Source organism: Ostrinia nubilalis, chromosome 10, assembly GCF_963855985.1.
Source record: "Ostrinia nubilalis chromosome 10, ilOstNubi1.1, whole genome shotgun sequence".
Classification (NCBI taxonomy): Eukaryota; Metazoa; Arthropoda; class Insecta; order Lepidoptera; family Crambidae; genus Ostrinia; species Ostrinia nubilalis.
The window spans coordinates 10,229,242-10,253,727 of record NC_087097.1 but is presented as its reverse complement, the minus strand read 5'-3'; the positions used below and the strand labels follow the sequence as shown (position 1 = coordinate 10,253,727).

General features: G+C 35.3%; 1 protein-coding gene and 1 long non-coding RNA gene across 2 annotated transcripts; both read right to left on the bottom strand.

Annotated features, from left to right (window-relative positions):
* Positions 1-18: 18 nt before the first annotated feature.
* Positions 19-20,702, bottom strand: LOC135075175 (ATP-binding cassette sub-family B member 6). The gene is made up of 16 exons (XM_063969533.1): positions 20,543-20,702; positions 19,985-20,135; positions 14,139-14,283; positions 13,681-13,880; positions 13,164-13,311; positions 11,714-11,885; positions 9,926-10,092; positions 5,677-5,914; positions 4,286-4,531; positions 3,330-3,465; positions 2,660-2,867; positions 1,775-1,953; positions 1,495-1,609; positions 1,271-1,411; positions 977-1,098; positions 19-618 (listed from the first exon to the last, which is right to left on the bottom strand). The coding sequence occupies exons 2-16, from the start codon at positions 20,131-20,133 to the stop codon at positions 453-455; spliced, it is 2,532 nt and encodes an 843-aa protein (XP_063825603.1). The 5' UTR covers positions 20,134-20,135; positions 20,543-20,702; the 3' UTR covers positions 19-452.
* LOC135075184 (uncharacterized) lies at positions 8,267-9,379 on the bottom strand. Its single transcript, XR_010257978.1, has 2 exons — positions 8,772-9,379; positions 8,267-8,485 (listed from the first exon to the last, which is right to left on the bottom strand). It is a non-coding gene; the product is annotated as an uncharacterized LOC135075184 (long non-coding RNA).
* Positions 20,703-24,486: the final 3,784 nt, after the last annotated feature.

Below are 24,486 nucleotides of genomic sequence, written 5' to 3'. Positions count from 1 at the left end.
AACTCATTGTAGGTATTATATGAAACATTTTATTAACACTGAGTACGTATAATTTCCCATCACATCGTAATACTACTAGGTACGTTTTTATTATACTATCACAATGTCAAGTTATGTACACGTTTCCTTACATATCCGTACAACACTTCGTCGCATTAACGACACGCACTCGGCGGTACCGACCGCTTTAACACATCTTGTCGTCGTGACACAATTGAGGAGGTCAGAATTGCACAGTAACGCGAAGGGCTCGTACGAGTGGTGAGTTCTCCCGCCGACTAGCACCGCCACTCAGAAGGCCTATAGCTGAAGGTGTGATGGGCTGTAATAGCCAGTTAGAAGGCCAATAGCTGAAGGTGTGGTGGGCCATAATGGCACAGTAATGCGAAGGGGCGTTCGTACGAGTGGTGGGTTCTCCCCGCCGACTAGCACCGTCACTCAGTCTTTTGTGTTCAGAAATGCCCGTGGCCGTGGCCGAAAGCGCTTGGCGCGGTTTGCGGGGGCTCCCGCGGCGTGTTGTTGTTTCCTTCGGCGTTGTTGTCAGCGCTGTTTCGGTTTTCCAGCTGTTGCTGCCACATGGACGCGTAGAAACCGCCTTGCGCTAGTAACGCTTCGTGGCTGGAAATAACGATGGGATTTTTAGATGTATTCAGATTGTTACGTGATGTGGGCGGGGCATGCGATATTTGTTTGAGACAGTGTTAGCTCGCGCATAAAAAAACCCTTTCAACTATCTATTCATCTATTCTAAAGTTGTTGAGCATCATCATTATTTGCAAAACCAGTCGTGGTCCTGTAACTGTTTATTGCGGTGCTAAAATCTCTGCACGACAGTATAAAATCGGTGAAATGTAGTCATAAATACGTTTTACACTTAAAGTTACACAACCAACACATGAATTATGCTATTAAATAGGTAGGCAGCTTCGCGCATAGGTAACTATTTTTATACAAGGTTAGTTATAAGATCACTCACTTTCCTCTCTCGATGATTTCTCCCTCCTTCAATACTAATATTTCGTCAGCGTGTATGATTGTAGACAACCTGTGGGCGATTATGATTGTCGTCCTATTCGTGCATACACGACCCAACGCCGCCTGGAAAAACAATCTTTATTAGTCAAGTGATAAAGCTTCATTCACCTTAAAAAGACAGTTATTTATGACGTTTTATGTCAGAGAAAAAATCCATAAACAACTTGTTTTAAGGTTGCAAACGCTTGCTGGTTTTCACCAACAGTAGTCACTTTGAATAAATTATCTCACTTACTTGAATATTTCTTTCCGTATTCGTATCCAAAGCAGACGTTGCTTCATCTAATAATACTATAGCTGGATCTTTAAGAATTGTGCGTGCAATCGCTATTCTTTGTTTCTCTCCACCACTGAGTTTCAAACCTCTTTCTCCAACCTGAAATGAAATATAAAATCAAATGCATAAGGTATAAAATTCCGTGGGACATTGATACATATTATGCTATAGTCGTTTGTTACCTGAGTATCGTAAGCATCCGGGAAAGTAAGAATTCTGTCATGAATATCTGCATTCTTAGCTGCAGAAATGATATCAGCCGTCGGTGCATCCAGTCTTCCATATTGAATGTTGTACCTGCAAAAACGTACTTGATGACGTTACGTTCGAATATAGGACCTTTCTCTTTTCATATTACAAGATATTTTAGCTCGGATACGGCCAGTCAGTCGGAGACACCAATATAAATTGTAAATACAACGGTCTCAAGAGATCTACGTTTAAAATTTGAATTTAAATTACCTGACAGTATTATTAAATAACACGGTGTCTTGCGGCACCACTCCAATATTGGCTCGTAGTGACGCTTGCGTCACCGTCCTCACGTCTTGTCCGTCAACCAACACAGCTCCCTCGTTGACGTCATAGAAGCGGAATAACAGCCGCATAACTGTAGACTTGCCGGCTCCACTGGGACCAACCTGAGAAACAAATTAATATTATTTAAATAGCACAGCATGGTAAAAATCATTGCTTTTAGACTTTATGATAAGTAAATAAGGTATAAATAAATTATGGTGGCAAAGAACAACAAAGCCCTATAAAAGGTTTACGCTCTTTATTCTAATGTGATCCATCGACAAAAGTCCAGTGGTGGATAAATAGCGGATTCAATTAAGATATTTTTATGACCTTTTAACATTTTGTTGCCTCCTTAATTTGTAATTATGAAAAGCTGGCTCATTTTATCATTCGGCCAATTCGCTTTAATAAACAGAACCTACAAATGGCATCAAACGTGAGAATTTCGTACGCAATTAGTGAGTTGTACGTACTAATGCGACAGTTCTGCCAGGTGGTACTTTGAAACTAATATTGTTCAAAACTAGCCTCTGGCCCATATCCGAAGGATACATGTTTGAACTCCACCGCTCCTTGTCACACACACTACCAAGTCTTAATTTTTACTACACAACTATTCATTAAGCTGAGTATAAGTCGTAGGTACGTACCAGAGCGACAGTGCTGCCAGGCGGTACTTTGAAGCTAATATTATTCAAAACTAGCCTCTCTGGCCCATATTCGAAGGATACATGTTTGAACTCCACCGCTCCTTGTCACACACACTACCAAGTCTTAATTTTTACTACACAACTATTTATCAAGCTGAGTATAAGTCGTACGTACCAGAGCGACAGTGCTGCCAGGTGGTACTTTGAAGCTAATGTTGTTCAAAACTAGCCTCTCTGGCCCATATCCGAAGGACACATGTTTGAACTCCACCGCGCCTCGTCGCACCACCAAGTCTGGGGCACCGACGGCGTCGCGGACGTCAGAATCCACGCGCATTAGGTCAAACATGTTCTCCATGTCGACAAAGTTCTTTTGTATGGCTCTGAGAAAAATAAGTAAAAATAAAATGTTTCGCGTTCTTCAAATATTACGTATTTTCAAGTACAGCATTGAAATGATTAAATTCATTGACTTTTTCTCAGCCCTACATTTTCTTTACCACTGCAACTTAATGGTAGCCAGGATCTACTACTCCACCAGTAAAACCTATCCATTGATGACTAAGTTAGTCCCAAGAAAAAATGCACCTCAACGATATTAGGAACAGAGGCAAACATCTCTACCCCCATTATTACAAAAAGTTAAGCCCGGGAGGAACACTGGTTTAAAATGTAATTTCCATACTAAATGCCAATTTAAATCAGAGTTCAATCAGAGTGTAACTTTTTGTAATAAGGGAGTACGGAACTATTCCCACCGCTGCAATTCCTGTGTAGCCAAGATCTGCAAACATCTCTAGCAGAAACCTAGATCGCTATACAAATTTATTAAAACGCCAACTAACCTGTAATACGTGCCGAACCAGTTCAAAGGCACGTAAAGCTGCACGATGTAAGAGGCGAAAAGAACGTAGTCACCGACGGTCAGCTCGTTGGTCTTCACTACCATGTGTACGCATAGTAAGGAACCAGCAAGTAATCCTGGAAGAAATACATTTATTTTGAATTTTATTTAAAAGGGGCGAAAAAGGAGATGTGAGATTGTATGGGACACTCATATAAATATTTTGTCATTTTATATGAAATATTGTATGTTTAATCAGATTTGTGGAAACAGAAATAAGAAGATCCGCGAAGAGTAAATACAAATGAGTAGGTCATCTTCATAGAAACGCCCGAGCGCGGTTTGTATGTGAGCGCGCCAATACGTATGCGGCGCGCACGCACACACTGACAAAATTTAGCGTTGATTAGCGGTGAGTTGCCCCTTTGTATTTACTCTGATCCGCGGGAGAACCAAAATGACCGACATAGCCCGTAGAATTGTTAAAATCAAGTGGCAGTGGGCGGGCCATATAGCTCGCAGAACTGATGGCCGCTGGGGCAGAAGTCTCGAGTGTCGTATCGCAATCTATGCAGACAAAGTTGCTGAAGAAGCGATTGCAGGTCAATTTACATTTCAAGCTAAAATTTAGTTTTATAGATGACCCACGCTGAACTGTCCCACCAAACTCAATGACAGGAGGGCGCTACCATCGTTCAACTATATGGTTTCCAACATGGCAAAAATCGGAACCAGCGATCCGGCATTGACGGTGGCGCCCCGCTGTCAATGTCATGGATAGGACAGTTCAGTATTTTGGAACTATATGAGATACCTACAATATATTTCATGATTTTAGTCGAAAGCAAAGTGATAACTACGCTTACATAGTGAACAGCGCCACTAGCCAGCGAATAGACCATACTCGTTAGTGGCGTCAAATGACAAGCTCAAATACGATAGATGAATCAGACTTACCGCCGCAAATAATAATGTTCTGCATAGTGTTCAGCATATTCAGCGTAATCAGCGACTTGAACTCTTCCTTCTGGTAGTTTACAATGGCCTCCCTGTACGAAATGACTTCGTACGACTCGGCGCCATAGTACTTGACCGTTTCGAAGTTGAGGAGGGAATCGACGGAGCGCGCCTTTTGCTCGTTGTCGGCGTTGTTCATACGCCGCTGGAACTTCGTACGCCATTCCGTTACGACGATTGTTGCGACTGGAAAAAGTGTTTTATTGTAGTGCGAAATAAAGTTGCATTTTTTGTAAAGCAAGACTATCTGTTTGGAGTAATTTGGGTTTATCTGTACATTACATTGAGAAATCTCACGAAGAGTAGCGTTTTGTAAGTCATATAAAAACAAACATAACAGAGTACATAATTTATAATCAATAACATTAACTTTCCCTCTACAGCTAAATTAACGATAAAAACATAGGCGCCGATTATCTACGCTTATCATAGGCGTATCATTTGTTTATAATGCGCACTTATCATAGAAACATAATGCCACATATTGAACTACATGACGTCATGAACAAAGGACCCAGACGATTATTATATTGAAGTGGGGCATTCAAAACCATGTTTGTATAAAGGTACAATAGACAGCACAACAGCGGAAACGTTTTTGTTAAAATAGCACCTATTATAACTAAGGCTGAGTTGCACCACCTTATTTTAACCGTAAAAATAACTATAACCGGTGCTTTTTGTATGGAGTTTAACAGATTTTTGACGTTTGTCAATGTTACAGTAAGATGGTGCAACTCAGCCTAAGTGATGTCAGTGTTTAGTTTATTGTGCAGCCGTCTGTATAATCGCCGCGCGCGCCGCTACTACTTGATGAAACGGAAAATTTAGCTTGCAATACTGTTTGAGGTTTGTTGAGCAAATACAATTCCATTTTTTTTGTTTACAGATCTATAGGATTAAGATTGTCATAGACATGCGTTCATAAATCAGAAAAAAAAATCTGTGTGTAAGAGAATATAGCGACTTATAGGTCTAGCGCTTAACTCAGTCAGCACCTAATTTCATCACAGGCATCAGTCTCACACAAACAACTGTGTTTTATGAATTTGTAATGTGCTTAATAATTTGTGTCATTGTAATGTTTCTGATGAGAAAATAAAGACTATTTATTATTATTTATTTATTTAATTTATGGCAGCAAGCAGCACAGGAGGTTGTTTTTATAAGATGTCAAACGTCAGCGAGACTTCAGATCTGTATGCTCTGTCACGTCACAATATATCAATGTCACCCCTCCCGTGCCGCTTCCATACCTCAGGCAGTGACTGTATTAAGTGCTAGACCTATACATCTTAACATAAAGATACAATATCTACAAAAATACTCACTTATGTAAAGAACCATAGTAGAGAAAACAATCAGTCCAAACCACGCATTGAACTGCAGCACGAAGTAGACGACTGCTATGATGATGTCCACCAAAGTAGGTGTGATAGAAAATAGAATGTATGACAGTAGATTGTCTATGGAATCCGTGCCGCGGTCCATCACGCGAAGCACTTCGCCCGTCTTCCGCGAGAGATGCCAGCGGAGAGGCAATTCGTGTAAGTGCTTGAATAGCTCTAACTGGAATAGAAATAAGAGCGTTATTGCATTGCAAATAATGATCAGCTATTTCACTGTGTGTGCCCTAAAAGTCCTTCAAACAACGATTTTGATAGGCTTATAGTTTAGCAGGCTTCTAATTTGTATGAGGAATAGTTATCACCTATTTTACTGCGCGTGCCCTAAGTCCTTCAAACTAAACGATTTCATGTGCTTAATAGTTTAATAGACTTCTAAGTATGAGGAATAATGATCAGCTATTTCAATGCGTGTGCCCTAAAAGTCCTTCAAATTAAGCGATTTTGAAAGGCTTCTAATTTGTATGATACAAAATCGATGCTCTTTCATACTTGTACAACAGTGCGATTAAACTATTGACCGAAAAAAGACTGTAATCCGCGGGGACTATAGCTTTTGTAGATATGTGTATCGACGATGACGTAATAAAACCACGAACTTAGAGGTAACACAGGAATTTGTGTTTTGTATGTTTACATTAAAATCTAATTTTGTTCAATCATCAAGTGTTATAAAATGTATCGGATGGCTCATTTCATTAATTAATTTGTGAACAGATAATTGGGTGAATAATAATATGAGGTCATCTTAATGAATGTACAATGGTACAACTCATGATTGCATATTTTTTCGTAATAATGTAAAAATAGGCGGGTAACTAAAGGGAAATACTTAATTAATTGATATTGGAATCGCAAAAATCATTTTATTAACACAAATAACCTACTGTTTTATCAGCAAACGGAATATAAGTTTCCTTCCTTGTTCACTGACTTCTTCAAGTTATAAAATAAAATTAGTTTACATTCGTAATAACGGGAGAATCTATACTTATAACAAATCTGTAGAGAGGTCAATTCTGTACATGAAATATATTTTCAAAATAACTATCAGGGGGTGATTAGTGATCGATACTTTTTTTTTTTTTTTTCTATGCATAACAAGGCAGGTATTTGACCACAATCGCACCTGATGTTAAGTGGGATGCGGTCTAGGATGGTACATATCTGCCCTGTAAGTGCCTAATCACTCTCGCCTTGAAAATGCCAAAAATGCAATCAGTAAAATTTTTGTCTGTCTGTCTGTATGTTCCTTATAGAAACAAAAACTACTCGACGGATTTTAACGAATCTTGGTACAATTATTCTTCATACTCCTGCAGGGCTAAGATGCGCGCCGTGATAAACTGCTATCGCGGCGTTATATCGATTTTGACGTCACTATATCGTTTTATCTACCGGCGCTAACATGGCACCCCGAAAATTATCATGTCATCTGTCAAAATGTGATAGTGATAGATTTGTTTTTTTTTTGTGATAAACCTGGCAAGCCCTAACATGAAGCGCTAACTATATCATATTTTGACATCACGATAGGATAGGATGTGGTGTTTTTATCGTCCTCGATCCTTGCCCACGATAGCAAGACGATAGGAGATTAACTTTTATGCAAGCTACTTTAACTCTATTTATTTATCATTTATAATGGTAAATGACATTTTACGACTAATTTGAGGCTAGTAAAATTCAAAGAAAGGAATCTAGCACCTTTGTGATACTTTTACTTCTAGGTGGAGATTGAGTTCTAGTTCAAGAGTTTATCAGTGTGAGGCGAATCTTGCGACAGTTTATAATCGCTAGCTGCAAAATCTTAGTGCTCCCACAGTCCCACCCACATATTAATTATTACATTACCTACCTTGTAAAATAACCATTACTTACCTACTTAGGTAGGCAGTCAACAGTAGGTACATCAGACAATACATATTAAGTTGCAAATGTCATGAGATACCCACAGTGTTTAGCTTGATTTAAGTACCTACTGTCATCTGTACATAATCTTGTAAAATTATTGAAAATGGGGCGGAATGTGGTGACCGAGCTTCTTGTGTCTACATCAAACAGTGGCAAGGTCATTGTCAGAAATTAGCATTGGGTGGGATGTGTAATCAAACTTGCTATAATAACAATGAGAATAAATGAATTTTACTAATTTTATAACTTGATGGTGATACCATACATACATTCCACATTACTATCAATCTAATTCCTCCATGTGGTCTTTTTTAAGGGCTTTAATGTGACAGGATGATAATCTTGTACAATTTATTCCATTATAATAAATTCATCATCATCTCAGCCATAGGACGTCCACTGCTGAACTTAGGCCTCCCCCAACGCTTTCCATGTTGCCCGATGGGGCAGCAAGGTTCTGGGGTGGAGGCCGGGTACCGGAATACGCAGCGTGGGACGTCCACCCACAAGGTGGACCGACGACATCGTAATGGTAGCAGAAAGGCGCTGGACGCAGGCAATAAATTCATTATTGCAGTGTAATTTCAAAATAATTCAACCATTATTTACAAAATCTTTATTTGGAAAACTTTTGTTTTACAATAGCTATTTATAATTTCAAATACAAACAGAATTCCATGAATTGGTTAGCCTAGCCAGTACCCTTGAAGTTTTTCTTGCTGATTGTTATTGTAAATTTTCATGATAGTGAGCAAGACTTGATTATGTCTGCTTTAGAATGAAATAATCACTCATAATCCCACACTTCTTCATCCACTGTCTGAAAAAAGAAAGAATATTATTTAAACACAATTATAAATATTACAATTACATAAACAGTTCATAAATAGAAACATTTACTTAATCCTATTTGTATTTTAAGTTTACATACAAAATATTGATCACAGTATTATTACACGGTGAAAGAACTATGTGAAATAAATATAGGAAAGAAGGTGAAATCTTATTTGTAGGAATAAAGATATTTTTCCTTTTCTCCGGTGCTGTTACTTATGAAAATCAAGATCTGCGGAGTATAGCTAATATTTTAGACTTTAGGTACTTACTTTGCTACTTATGAGTGTAACTTTATTTCTCAAATCTCAATAAACTTTCTGACTGCTTCATGTAAGTTGAATAATTACTGTAAACCTCGCATTATGGGGTAGGTAGTGGAGTTCGGTTATTCTGTTAATTTTGAAGACTTCATTCTTTAATACTATCGGTATGATTAGGAATTCTTCATTGTTTTTCTTTAACTTGGTTATCTCTTCGTTTGATATTTTCCGTACTTTAGAAATATTAAAAATAAGACTGGAAACATAAAAATACAATTTTAAAAACACAAACAAATACAATCAAGCAGTCATGTAATGTCAACAAAATTGACATAACTTTTTTTTAATGACGTTCTCACTGCTTTAAGATATGTGTTTTTAGCCGAATTAGTAGCAGAAATGAACGAGATTGAACGAATGAGCTAAAATATTTCAAGGTTGGCCAACATAATAACGCAATTTTTTCTTAATATGGCAACAATTCGGTTATCACGCGATAGCGGTCGATAGACTTTTCTATCGATGGTCCCATGTTAGGGAAAATGATAAAATTATCTACGTGATCGAAAATTGTCTTATCATATCATGTCATTGTCGATGCGCGCATCTTAGGCCTACTGGGCAGGTTATAGTATACTTAGGAATTCCCACGGGAACGGGAATTAGCGGGAAAATCCTTTTGTATGAAAAATCTAAACCGCTTAAGTTAGACGCTTGAAATTTGGCATGCAGGTATCTTAGTAAACTTAAAGCTTAGTTACAACAGGATATTACAAAATTCTCACGGGAACGGGAGATAGCGGAAAAAAAATTGTATGAAAAAATCTAAACCGCGTAAGATAGATGAAGGGGGTAAAACGGGATCCACGCGTACGAAGTCGCGGGCGGCCGCTAGTAATACCTAAAGCCACAAGTCGATTTGAACATAAACCTTTTGTGGCGTATTTTGAATCCATATTATGATTCAAAGTAGTAAGACAACATTTTGTACTTCTATTCTACGATTAGTATTGAATGGAATGACCTCTTAACCCTCTATAAGGCACAACATGATGAAAATGTTCATTGGTTTTCGATCTTATGAAGGGAGTAAGGTTTAAAATATGGTGGCATTTTAAAAGATCAAAATAGCTTTTACTAAAATCATAGTCACATCAGCTCACCTGTAATTCCCTAGTAGTATACTGCTGTACTTTGATCCATAGGAACGATCGCATGTTATTCAGGAATCCCATCCCGCCAGTGCCGCCGCCTTGCAGGAATTTGAAGAAAACGTACACTAGCACCAAGTCCCATCGGAAGGCCAGCGGTGGTAGCGATATGCTGTCCACTGTGAAACAATAAAACTTGTTAGCGAAATCACTTTTTACATTGTGTAAGGGTTTGTTTTTAAAGCGTTATTATTATCTAAGTCTAGCCAAACACTACAGACCTTTTTGTCGGTCGACAGTTGGGTCGGGCTGTTTATCAGTATGGACATGTATGAAAGTGCGCACATGTATCGGCCGATTCTTCATACACATTAAATTCGGGCCCATTGCAACTATCGGTCGACTAAAAGTCTGTAGTCTGTAAACCTCTTGAATTGATAATGCGCTTCTTAACGCTTATAAAAAGCGCTTTTATACGTCCTAGTATTACTATGACCCTACTACTGCTTCGGGATAATAAATGGATCAGTGCTGAGACTCATATTCGTATCTAACACCCGTAAATGGCTCGATTTGACTGCTTACTGTGCTCTCAGAAACGCGGAATCTTGATATAATGGCAATATTAGATTATTTTAAACTTACATTATTCTTAACCTCAATAAATAAGGGATAACCCCCTGCTAAGCCATATTTTTGTTTAATTTGAAGAAACTTTTTTCCTTCAAAAGCTAAGGACTTGTTGCACGATGCCTAATAATATTTCTATCTGACACACTCTTTCACGTAAAAACTACTGAACGGATTTTGTACAAATTGTAAGTCAGATTAACATATAGGCTATAATTTATGCCGATCTGTGACACTAAATGCGGGTGAATCCATGGGCAAAAGCTAGTAACTTATGTAGTTGTAATAAGTACGACTGTGCAACAAAAATGTAGTCTGATTAATCTCATTAAATGACTGTGACATTGAAAATTAATAAATCCCAATGATTTGCAAATTCCATTTCAAAGTATTTATTTAGCTATCTAACTGAATTTAACCCTATTAAACCTAATTAGCCGATAATCTTGTTAGAACTTTCCGGCCGTTTACGGTGACTCATTTTCATACAACGATATGGCTGTGACGAAACCGTGATACTTATCTTTTATGAACATATTATTAATGTATGAAGTAAAGAGGTTCTTTTTTATTTATATTATTACGAAACGTAAACGTGTAGTCAAGTCACGTCTTAATTTAAGATTTTTGACTTTGAGACAAATTAGTGAGGATCAAAATACCACCACTAGGCATCCTAAATATTTTAAGCCCACCAGCAGTGCTAGCAGATATTTTATATGTTTTTTCTTTTAAAATGTTCCAGGATGTTACAGTTGGTTGTGTAAGTAACAATAGATTGCTAATTACATCATATCTGTTAAGGAGTGACGTTTATCAGTTCTCACTAAAGAGCATTCGACTAGGTAAAGATAAGAAGGCGGGGCTTATTCACTTTACTGATCAGACGTAGATTTCAACAAGGATGCGCGTTCTAAGACTCCCCGAATCCTCAGTATCGATTGATGATGTACATTATGTCCATAAGGACATACATTTTATTGTTTATTCTCTGCTATTAATGACAATATTTACTCACGCGGTTATGCATATAATTTATGCAAATATTCTCTTTATCCATAGTAAAATGTCCTTTATGAATATTGTACGTTTAATTACTCTTTCTTGCAAATTAGTAGAAACATGACATGAGTAATTCCTAGCAATGCAATAATGAACCTTAATACATACCTATAAGCTTGTTGTAGATAGGCACGTATAGGTTGATGACTCGGCCGGCCAGCAGAGCCAGGATGCAAATGAAGACGTACACCTGAAGACATGCACTCTTGCGCGGCCATAGGAACGGCAGGAGTGTGCGGAGTTTGCCGAATACATTGCGGAATGTCGATCTGTTATCATCCTGTAGAACGAGTTAGACAATTAAGTATTTTGGTTGTTTAGCAATAAGGTTTAGAATCACTTTAATTCAGCAGGGGAAATTAGACGATTGAGTATTCTAGTTGTTTAGAAATAAGGTTTAGGATCACCTTTATCTGTTTTCGTCCTGCAGGAGAAATTAGACGATTGAGTATTCTAGTAGTTTAGTAGGTAATAAAGTTTAGGATCACTATGACGAGAAAGTCCATGCATGCTATCTTGATATAAACACGCTGTATAAATTAAGTGAGAGTCAAATCTATAACTTTATTATCATGACTCATAGCCCAGGGGCATGAGTCGATGTTAAGAGTTAAAATAGTAAGTAACTCATTTCACTGATTGTCTCCTTTGGTATTTGGTACAGTATCTCTGTATAGTTAGTTACACCTTTGAGCCCTTTTATGTGTTAAAAGTACATAGAACCATTTCATATAAAATACGTAAAAAAATTGCTCCTCACTGGGCTATAGTAATAGCGAAACTCCATCCAATAGGCCTTAACGTGTTGTTAAAACGTTAGAAGCACTAGTTATAAGGTTACGTTAATTACTAACTTTTATTTTAGAGTGTGCTGAGTTTATAATGTAGTAAGACGTTTATACATGCAAATCACCTGATTTAATTTAGTTTTGAACACGTGTTTATCTCCGGAAGCATTAAAATGATTTTGATATGGACATGACATGACACCTTAACCTAATAAAAAATCTAAATAAAATGGTGACATTTTTGACGCCAATGTCATGTTTTCTTTTCGAAATTTTGCTGCACGAAAGTTGATCAATAGTGCTCACACGAGGTTTTATAAGGCAAATATTATTTCTGGTAAATAAAAAGAACATGAAAAGTTAACTGGCTTTTTGAAATTTTAGTTTCCGCGGGCCTCCGCTATAATTCGGCGCCGCAAGCGGTTGTATATTGAAAATTATTATGAGCAGAGCAGCGCACGAAAGTGTGCATTTCCATGCATAATAGGCGTGGGAGTGGGTGCTAGAGTTTTAGCTGAGGCCCTAAACAGTAAACTACGACAAATGGTGAAAACGCGGTAGTTAGTCCTACTACCGCTTTAGCGTTGACCAGTTGGCACCACAGGCCACAGAGTGACAGGACTTTACTCGCCATTTGCGTAAACTGGTGACCGTAAATACGATATCCTTTATTTAGAGATCATCATCATTATCATTTCAGCCATAGGACGTCCACTACTGAACATAGGCCCAGAACATATTTGAAGATACGGCGCTGTAAATAAACTCACCCTAGGCGGGACCAATCGTCGAGTGTCATCGCCCTCAAGGTATTCGAACTGGTGCATGATACCAGGCGCCTTCATGCCCAGAACAAACATGATCATGCAGGATACATAGCGGCCGACGAACAGAGCCATCTCTAGACGGTCTTGAAGACTACAAAGAAAGGAATTGGGTCAGAATTCATTGGACTATTCCATAATGATAAGACTGTACTTTGTTGCAAATAAATAATAACTCTTTAATTGAATAATTCGGCGCTTTTCGGGACTTTAAATATACTGAGTAATGAGTTAAAGATCAAGTTCCACTCCAGTACAGATGTTCTTTGTGGAAAATATAGGCCTCTCCTTTCGTTTACTGTGTTCGAAAATACAAGGACTTTTATATACAAAATAAGTAAACAGTTCATAGTTTTGGGATCCAGATCAGTAAACTAATAATGATAAACATACTCGACATTATAAGCAGAACATGTTTTTATTATTTAGTTTTAATTTGAAATAATATCAATGAATAACTTACTCTTTTAAGCCCCACCACCATCCTTCTTTGTTTAGGTTCAAGAATGATAAGTTCTCTGAAACGAATATCAACGCCCAAAATACTAGTAGGACAAACCCATGCCCCCTGGGTGGTACAGAGGGCAATAGGAACCGCTTCTCTAGTATTGCTAAATACGCCGATAAAGGGAATATTACGAGCGTCACTACTAATGCCACAATCTGCAACAAAAAATAAATATTATAAAAATTACTTTGTATTAGATAAAAGATAAATACGCAATTCGCATTATTTATCAGTTTAATTATCGAATTAATGATAGTTTATCATAAATTCCACATAGGTTTGCCTGGCTTTACCTGCATGCATTACATCCACACTAAATATTTTGTGTTAAAGAAGTATTTTAATGTAAATTATTATTATGTATCATATTTGAAACTGTTTGAAACATTGGAAGCTAATTGCCGAATACATACCATATAACCATAGATATGTCCTCCTTTAAATAGAAATGATTGTAGCAGGAACCTTATCACAGCCAGTACAGGTACAAATAGTGTAAAAAATAATTGGACACCAAATAAGCGTGAAGATCTGACGTCCACTACTTCAGTTGCATATCTGTAACATGAGAAAATAACTAAGCACTGGTGGCTGACCGCGACTTCTTCCGTTCCACTAGTCTAATGGAAACTAAATTAAAAAAAATTCTATGAATAGTTTTCATTGTTGATCCCTTGAAGTTTACTATACCCATAATTTTAAATTAAATTTGAATAATGTTACAGGCCTATGTAAATTTATTTAGCAATATGTATGTAAATTGCTTAGTGAGTAATTTTCTTTTTAATCTATTACAATTTACTAGCTTACTTACATGCCACATTTTACTGATAATAGTGATAAGATATTATAATAATAAAGCATGGGGTCATTCCATGACAAATGTTACCGAGGGTGAAAAACTAAATATGTTCTTTTCGCATTAAATCTGATGAATTTTGAAAGTAAACATTCCAAATTATAATGTGCAACAAAAAAAATCTGAAAGAAACAAGTAATTTTTAAGTTATTAGTCTTCAAAGTCTATACTTAAGTCAACTGTCTGAATGATCATTTTCTCTCTAATTATTGGTAATACGATTTAAAAAAAACCTATCAATCTGTGAAACGTTTTGCCACTATATGATTCGAGGGTATTTGAGTATTTCTCAAAAAAAATGTACGTAACGAAACGGTAGTAACGAAATAGTAAGGCCATAAGGCTTGTTATACATTGGCGAAATATTGTGAATGCTCTTCATTTATTCAATTCGAAATATTTGTAAGTATGCACCCAAATACGGGGTAATATTAAGGGGTTAGAAATAAAATAAGGGAGTAATCATTCATACTATTTTAATAAAATTATTTTTGTTCCATCATGTTTATCCATTTTGAGTCGTTCTCTGTAAGCTTTTTGCCTTTCGGCATTGGTTTTTGGCGGCATTCCTAAAAAACAAAAGAAGTAATCACATAAAAACGTAATCTAAATGATTTGATAATTTTTTGCTGGTGGCACTTCTGTAAAGCAGATAGTATCCAATCCTTTTGTTATTAACGCTCTATATTTTTTGAAATAAATTAAGTAGTGAATATTACTATGTTTAGTCAGGTAATAACAGTAGGTATACACTCAGCATTATGTTGTACTTTTTCGTAACGTAACGAAATTCGTAAAAAACGTAACGAAATATTAGACAAAATGAGATCAGAAACAAGTATTTTTTTGATAAAATTTGTTACAGCCAATATAAAAGCTTACTAAATGTTCGTACCACACGTATTACAAAAAATGGTTAAATGAAGACTTACCGTTCTATATAAAATCGCTGATTTTACTGCCTGTTACGAAAAAGTAATCCCACAAAACACACACGTTTTCACTAATTTTCGCGATAGATGTTATGGCGGAGACGTCAGGCCAACAGCCATTCAGAGTGCAGCTATTGTTGTCCGTGTAAAATAAATACGGAATTGTCCAGAAACCATGGGAAAGTAGAAATAAATCGTAACTAAAGAGTAAATAACGAAATAGTAAATGAGAGCGACTCATTTTGTTTTTTTGCTTTAAATTGCCAATTCATTATGACACCCCATAGAAAATCAATTTGATACAGAAACTGCGATTACTGTAGAACGATAATACAAAGAAATTTACAATAATTTAGTTACGTACCGCATTTTATGAAACAAAAATACATGAAAAAGCTAGGGTGGCAAACAGGTTTTTGTATGAAAGGTAAAAAATGACTATTTTTAAAATATCTAAATATTTGGTAATAAGTAGGATTATAGCTATAATTCTTCGTTATCTTAAAGATTAATAGTCATCCTTCAAAATTGTGTGTGTTTTTTTTTGTGTGATGATTTATAAATATAAAACTTTTGAACTGTTTCAAAGCACACTTTTTTTTTTCAAAATGTACATTTTTTTTGAGAAATACTCATTTATCATAGTATTGGTAGATAGCGTCATAGTCCCAAAAAAATGGATAATCATCAAGTTTTAAGTGTATTTTCTTGTTACTTCGGCGATGTAACACCCGAAACAGAAAAACAGGTATTTGTTTTATTATTGTACCTTACACATGGATTAGATTAACAATATTTGGTAAAAGTAAGGTCATGGTAGTAATGATTTCAAATACTAACTAATATCTGAGCATGATAATAATTTAGTATGTTTCTTTCTTGATTAAAAACTGTAACACCCGAAACGTTTCGGGTATTACATTTTTATTTATATGTCGATAATGTGTGTATATTGCTTGGAGAAGTGAAAAAGTATTACTGTGAGGGTCCTTTGACCTCCCACTAGCGCTGGCATCGGAAAAGGAGTCATATTTCTCAATTTAAGACTTTTTTGAAATGTCGACTTAACACTAAAATTAAGGTATTGATAAAAAATGTCGATGTTTGACATTTCCAATAAATATCGTAATTAGAAATTAAAGTAATGCTATTTCAAGCCAAAAACAATAGAAAAAGCTATATTCTGAGGAAAAATTAAACTAGAACTTTGTATATTTTTAAAAAAAAGCTGCTTCGTAATTTCAAACCAGAATTCGCTCTATTTGTGTTTATTTGTTGTACTCCTTATTTTGTAGTACCTAGAGACTAATAAAACACCGATTTTATCGATAAAACGAGTTGAATTTTCGTACTCGTAACACCCGAAACAGAACCATTGTAACACCCGAAACAAAGAAAAAATTTACAAAAAAATAGTAACACGTTTTATTTAACAGTGATTGTATGTTACATGGTTTGTAAATGTCATACTTTAGAAGTCCTGTAAGTTTTAGGTATGATTCCTTAAGGGGGTGCAGCGCCGACGAAAAATTACGATTTGCTAGCCGAGATAGCGGTGGCGCAACGAACTAACACGATCGCACACGAACTACTCTACAGAGTAGAGACAAAAGAGACTCAATACAGAGTAAAAACACGTATTTCACTAATTTTGCTAAACAAAACGTGAGTTTATAATACTTTAATTAGGAAAAAGGAAGGATTTGATTTTTTGTTGGTATTGCTGCGAAAATTCTTACACAATAAAAATCCTAACTAATATTGATTCTTCTGATGAACAAAGGCGTTAAAAAAGTTTCGTAAAAGAGTATTTTTCCTAGACGTTCAATTCAAATAGGCTGTTAACGTAGCGTCTTTCCATTCTATATATGGCCAGAACGCAAGGGTGTGAAACTAATCGAGTATAGTTTGGAAATAACTTTTTTTTACTAAACTCTTCCAAACTATATGAGCAGTTACGCAAATACTGCGTACCTACTACTCTAAATAAAAATGTTATCGATTTATTTATTTAATCCTACCTAATCAGTTTATTTTGAAAAACCACTTACCCGCAAGAGTGTTAAAAATCTAGTTTTATATTGATTCGATACAATATATTTAAGTAATAAGAAATAAAAATACTCTTAAATCTAATTCCATATTTTACTAAATAAGTATCAAACTAACTTTTTCACACTCTTGTCAAGTGTAAGTGGTGTAGTAGGTATAGTTTGAAACGGAGAAGCGAGCATCCACAATAAAAATTAAACACCACTGTATTCAGTACGCAAAATTCGTGTCTACTTTGTACTGTAGTCGCAGATTTACGAAGAGTATTACAAAATATACACGAGCAGTTTCCTACGGCTGCGTTCTACCCATGTATACAGGGTGTGGTTTTGTGAAACAACGCCCATCTCTGGAGTGATAGTACACATGAAAGTTTATTGCAAGAAAAATATAAATAAAATTTTAACTTATTACTTTATTACTTAAGTACCTCGTTCAAAAGTCTCTTTTCTTTTCTCACTTCGCTTATTGTTTTGCGTTACTCATTTAGCATACTTTCTTTATACAGTGTGTCAGTCACGATAAAGTACACATATGAAAATAGGTGAAACTAAACCTATTTTTATCGACAAAAAAGAGGTCAAAATGTTTAGAGGGTTTTTTTTTATATAATTTTTTTCCTTCCGATTACTTATTGTAAAGAAAACGTAATAACTTTTACACTAAGAGGTACATCCTGATAAAATAAAAACAGTAATAATGCTAAATAACAGGCGAAAAAAATACATAAAATACTCGGCAGGCCTAAGATGCGCGCCGTGATAACTTTTATCGACGTCAAAATGTATGGGAAAAATCGATAAAACGGCGTGATAACCGCTTATCGCGGCGCGCATCTTAGGCCTACAGGAAAAGACAACAAAATAATAATAAAAAAATGATACTTTTTGAAAAAAATCTGCTTTTAAATTCATGTACTTTTGGTTATTTGATAAATTTCTCCAAAAAATGCCCCTATAACAGGTAGTTTTTATTACTTTATGTTATTTTGTATCGTATTACCTTTGTAAAACCAAAAATCGCATGTCTCTATCCCTATCACAACATTTGCTATGATCGTTTGAGGAGAAATGAGGAGATCCGTAGGAGAACCAAAGCGGGCGTGGCACATAGCTCGTACAGCTGATGGCCGCTGGCGCAGGAATGTTCTTGAGCGGCGACCACGAGCCGGAAGACGTAGCGTGGGCAGGCCTCTTACTAAGTGGACCGACGATCTGGTGAAGGTCGCGGGTGGTACCTGGATGCGAGCGGCGTGGTACCGGTCTTTGTGGAAATCCTTGGGGGAGGCCTTTGTCCAGCAGTGGACGTCTTTCGGCTGAAACGAACGAACGGCAAAGAAAGGTTGCAAGGGTTTTCTAGCCATATTAACTACGCGGCTTCGCCCGCGTGGAATTTTGTCTGTCACAGAAAAACTTTATCGCGCGCGTCCCTGTTTCAAAAACCGGGATAAAAACTATCCTATGTTCTTTCCCGGGACTCAAACTATCTCTATGCCAAATTTCATCAAAATCGGTTGCGAGGTTTAAGCGGGAAAGCGTAACAGACAGACAGACAGACAGAGTTACTTTCGCATTTATAATATTAGTTGGGATAAAATAAGTAAAATATTTTTTCGTAACAATCGAAGTCATAACAAAAGAGATACTATTTGCATGCTCTGCGCTCTACACTACTCTGTAAAGGATTGACAAACACACATTTGACACTTGACAGCTACGATAAAGCAAAACGCCTGATGATTTCTTCACGGCAAAGTTTTTTTGGGAAAATCAAAAATTCTCAATATTAATGCATTAATACCAAAAACGAAAAAGGGGGCGACCTTCAAAATATTAATTTAAACATTTCCATATAAAAATTATTGCTTCATACGTTAAATTAACAAAGTTCTCGAAGAAATAAATTTTCCATATGTCTGCATTTTAAATGTTGTTTATCAATTTTTTACGTATTTATTCAAAATTTCGAAAAGGCGGCGACCTAGATCAAGGATTGGGCTACCCTACACAAGTTACTTTGATGTATTTAAGTCACTAATCGCAGAGCACTCGTGATTTAAAAATATGACAATTTTAAGGATTCTGTGCAGGACCCCCTTAAGAAAATTCGCTAAATTTCGAGTAAATGCAGCAACAGTCAGAACATAGAGGCAAAATCTCGTAACGCCCGAAACGCACACTTTTCGACTCATATTTTCGTTATCCTACATTCTAAGCTATACAAACTTTATTATTAAGATAAAACAACTAAAAACGGACAGATTAAGGCACTAACATTATTAAAATACTATTTCAAAATACATGAAATTATTAATGGAAGAATCTTTTTTACTCAGAAAATATAAAAGTAACTGCATGTTATTTATTACTCTTAATTTTACTATTAGACATAGAACATGGTTTAAACAGTAACTTACCTCTTATACATGACTATCTGTATAGCTCCAAATACCATAAGGAAACCTCCAATAATAATAGCAGATACGGTTTCCATGAAGCATTGTGATATGCCATGGTCCACCCACACTTCCCCTAGGGTGACATTGGGGGGACAGTAGCCCATCATTGCTATAAGAAAAGAATGTTTCTCTTACAATTCACAATACTGGTAATTTAAAATTGCCAAACAAAATAAACTACCCACTGAATGTGTAATCTTCATAATTCAACTTTTGAGAAATATTATAAGTGGTAAGTAACGGACTAAAAATTAATTGTTAACTAAACTGACTACAATACTGTCCTAATCATTTGCGCGTTAAGTTCAATAAATTAAGTAAAATCTTGAATCCAAGTCGTAAGGTGTGATTGTTATACGATCTTCAACGGACCATAGTTGCGTGCGGCAGTAAGATTTATGTAAATTTCATAGAACAACACTTTATTGCGCGTTTTCCGTAAAAGCAAATGTGTAGATTAATTAATAAAGTAATGTAGTCAAAAGTACCATTAACGAATTTAGAATTTGTACTCACTGTTATTTTATTCGGGGAACACGTGGATAACAATTTTGCTGCCTATTTGTTCTTTGAAGTATTATATCACCGGCATGCTAGCGCTCAATGCCTTATCAAAAAGCCTTATTCATTAAAATTAAAAATTACGATTACGATTGGAAATTTGCAATTGACAGATACTGACCAAAGAGCATAAAAGAGTAAGAGACGGCACTCCATAGATATTTTTTGAGCTCACGCACACATATGCATTTTAGAGAACGACCCGCAAATCTTTACCAACCGCACAAACTACAGGCGGAGCTACCAACATAATGCATTATTTTCTGACAGTATTAGTGACGTTCGTAATAACTTATCGATTATCGATACTTTGCTAGGGTTGTAATTGCATATCGATATCTAGTATAGGAACTTTCAATATTTTAATGCTATTTTTATTTTATACTATGTGTAAGTAAAACGAAGTTTTGTAACGTAAATTATTTATTTCGAAATAAAATAGGTATATTACAATAAGTATTGAACATGACATAGCAGTTGTAGGCTTGAGGAATTATTGAATACATATTATAACAAAGTACAGAAATGATAATTTTGTAAACTTTTATTTTCACAACTTTTTCTAAGAAAAAATAGGATTTTTATTTATAAACATCTTTAATTTTCTTATCAGCTGATCGAACCTCTGCCTCAAGATTACTTTTCAATGCTTTGTTGCTGTGCTTTTTTACTTTTGTCAGCAAAATTGTTTTCACTTTTTATGAAGCTGTCATTAATGATTTTACAACTTTTTCTTAGAAAAAGGTAACTTAATATTTTAAACATCTTATCATAAATTTCTTTATTATGTTGTTGACATTTAAACCAACTAAAATTACAATTTGTACTCAACATTAAGAAAATGAATTTTCCAACATTTTCCATATACAGTGTGAGTCACGTTAAAGTGTACATATGAAAATAGATGAAACTAGACCTATTTTTATCGACAAAAAAGAGGTCAAAAATTTTTTGAGATTTTTTTAAAAAAATTTATAGAATTTTTTTTCTTCCAATTACTTATTGTAAAGAAAACGTAATAACTTTTAAACTAAGCGGTATATCCTGATAAAATAAAAACAGTAATTATGCTAAATAACAGGCAATACTAAAAAAATACATAAAATACACAAAAAAGGTCAACAAATAATAATAAATGATAGTTTTTGAAAAAAATCTGCTTTAAAATTCGTGTTTTTTTGGTTATTTGATAAATTTCTCCAAAAAATGCCCCTATAACAGGTGGTTTTTATTACTTTGTATTATTCTCTATCGTATTATCTTTGTAAAACCAAAAATCGCATGTCTCTAACCCTATCACAACATTTGCTATGATCGTTTGAACAAAGGCCTGCCACAACATTATTCTCCGCTACAGTTAAAGACAATTTTAATTTTAACTAAAATGCTTATTTTACTTCGAAATCTTTTGTTTTTATTTGAAATCTAACTTGTCTGTATCAAAATTACAAATCTAGAGCCATTTTCAGTTTCGTTGTTAACGAAGCGTTGAATGGCGCGCCCGGAGAGGCTTAGTTCAAACGATCATTGCAAACGTTGTGATAGGGATAGAGACATACGATTTTTGGTTTTACGAAGGTAATATGATAGAGAATAATACAAAGTAATAAAAACCACCGGTTATAGAGGCATTTTTTGGAGAAATTTACCAAATAACCAAAAAAACACGAATTTAAAAGCAGATTTTTTTCAAAAAGTATCATTTTTTATTATTTGTTGGCCTTTTTTGTGTATTTTATGTATGTTTTTAGTATCGCCTGTTATTTAGCATTATTACTGTTTTTATTTTATCAGGATATTCCGCTTAGTTTAAAAGTTATTACGTTTTCTTTACAATAAGAAATTGGAAGAAAACAAATTCTATAAAAAATTTAAAAAAAATCTCAAAAAATTTTTGACCTCTTTTTTGTCGATAAAAATAGGTCTAGTTTCATCTATTTTCATATGTACACTTTAACGTGACTCACACTGTATATCTGGTCGGCAATATGGTCATGATAAAATTGTTTAGCTTCATTTACGGTGGTACATAATTGAATTGTTGGATAAACGAGACTTTTTTTATCATGCCACCATTCGCGAAGAGATATATATGCATACAAATCATTGTCAACAGGAGTTTTCACGCTCAAACACTCTTCACAAATTAAACAAGAACTGTTCTGTAATAGTTTGGCAGCTAAATACCCGCTTACATATACTACTGGTTGGTTTTCAAGGCTACACAAATTTTCAATGGGCTGTTCTAAGTTTTCAGGGTCCGGGATAGACAACACAGGATAAAATTCAGTGTCTGTGGAATCTTGAACATTAATTTTTATTTCTGTTGCTTTTAAATTAGTTTTTAAAATGTCTTTATATTCCAGCATATGTTTATTGTTGTCTGCTTCACAATTAGCACTTCTGCTATGAGGCACTTTCAGCCCAGTAACCATGCTTGTTTTAAGCGCTGCAGTAAAGTGCGTGATAGTGGGATTTCTATTGGTTACACTGTGTTGCCTAATGATTCCAAATAAGTTTTCCAGAGAGTCTTGGTTAAACTGTCTAAGGTTCATATATTTAAACCCTTCATTCTTTAACTTTTCCCAAATATCGTTTAAGGATTTGATAGATATTTGATATCCCTTTACGCATTTAACATTTTTTAGTATCGTGTTTTCTGCTGTTATAAATTTTATGGTTTTTAACTTATCAGTATAAAAGGTCCAAGACTCAATGTGATTACTTGATGTGGAAACATTTTCCCGGATCCCTTTCTTTACGTCATTTAAAGATGATGGACCATTTGTACAATCAAATAGTTTATCTAACTGTTCAATCACAAATGCTGTATCATTGCAATCAGAAACTTCTTTCCATGCCATCATTTTTAAAATAGCTGCCACGGTATTACTCAGAGCATGCGCAGCATACTTCACCCTCATCTTAGTTTTGAATGTTGGATTTACAATGGTACTATTCAGTTTTTTAAAATTTAAAAAATTTCTGTTGTGTTCTTCTGCAACTACCAAATGCCTCCATTGTGCAATTTTTCCATCGAAAGACATATTTCCACTTTTAAAGAAATTGTTTCGTAATGATTTGAACAAGTGAGGGATGTCATAGATTATAAATATTTTGTCATTATTTACAGAGAAAAAGTTGCTATCTATGCCTTGTCCACAGTTTCTTTTTAACATGTTAAGAGCTCCTATATTTGTAGATCCCTGATCACAAACTGTTGTTAGAACCACAAATCCGATTTCTTTTAATTTTTTGATGATGTCCGATATAATTTTTGCCAGTTTTGCTGTTGATATTGTGCCTTCCACAAAATAGTGCGCAATATATTGCTTGTATTTATGTTTAGCACCCTGTATCATAAACACTAACGCATGGTCTGCAATTTTATTTTCTCGTCCCATGTTCTCGCCCTCTCCATAATCCACGTAGCCATCCACTTTATCAGCAATTTCGTTATAAATTATCCGTTTCTTTAACGCCATCTCGTCAAATATTAACGAGCAATATTTATTTTCCTTTGGCATACTTGATGCTTTTGCCTCTAACATATCAATTATATTTTTATTTATACCAGGCTCCATTGGTATATTTTTTAAAATCCTTTGGAGCGTTTTAGTGCTTGGTAGCGTAAACAGCTTTTGCATATAGCGGTATGCTTTAGGGGACCGTTTAAATATAGCCAAAGCATATATTTTGTTGGCTAAAGTCCACCTTTTTCCTTGTGACTTTTTTTTGTTATTCTGCACTACATCCTTTACTAACGATGTCAGCACTTCCGAATCTAACTTGTCTAAATTCACTCTTGACTTCGCTATATTCCTTATTGTTTTTTTTGCATTTTGTAACTGTCGCCAAAGCCTCTTCTCTTTAATTGTAAATGTTGATGAAGTGTCTGT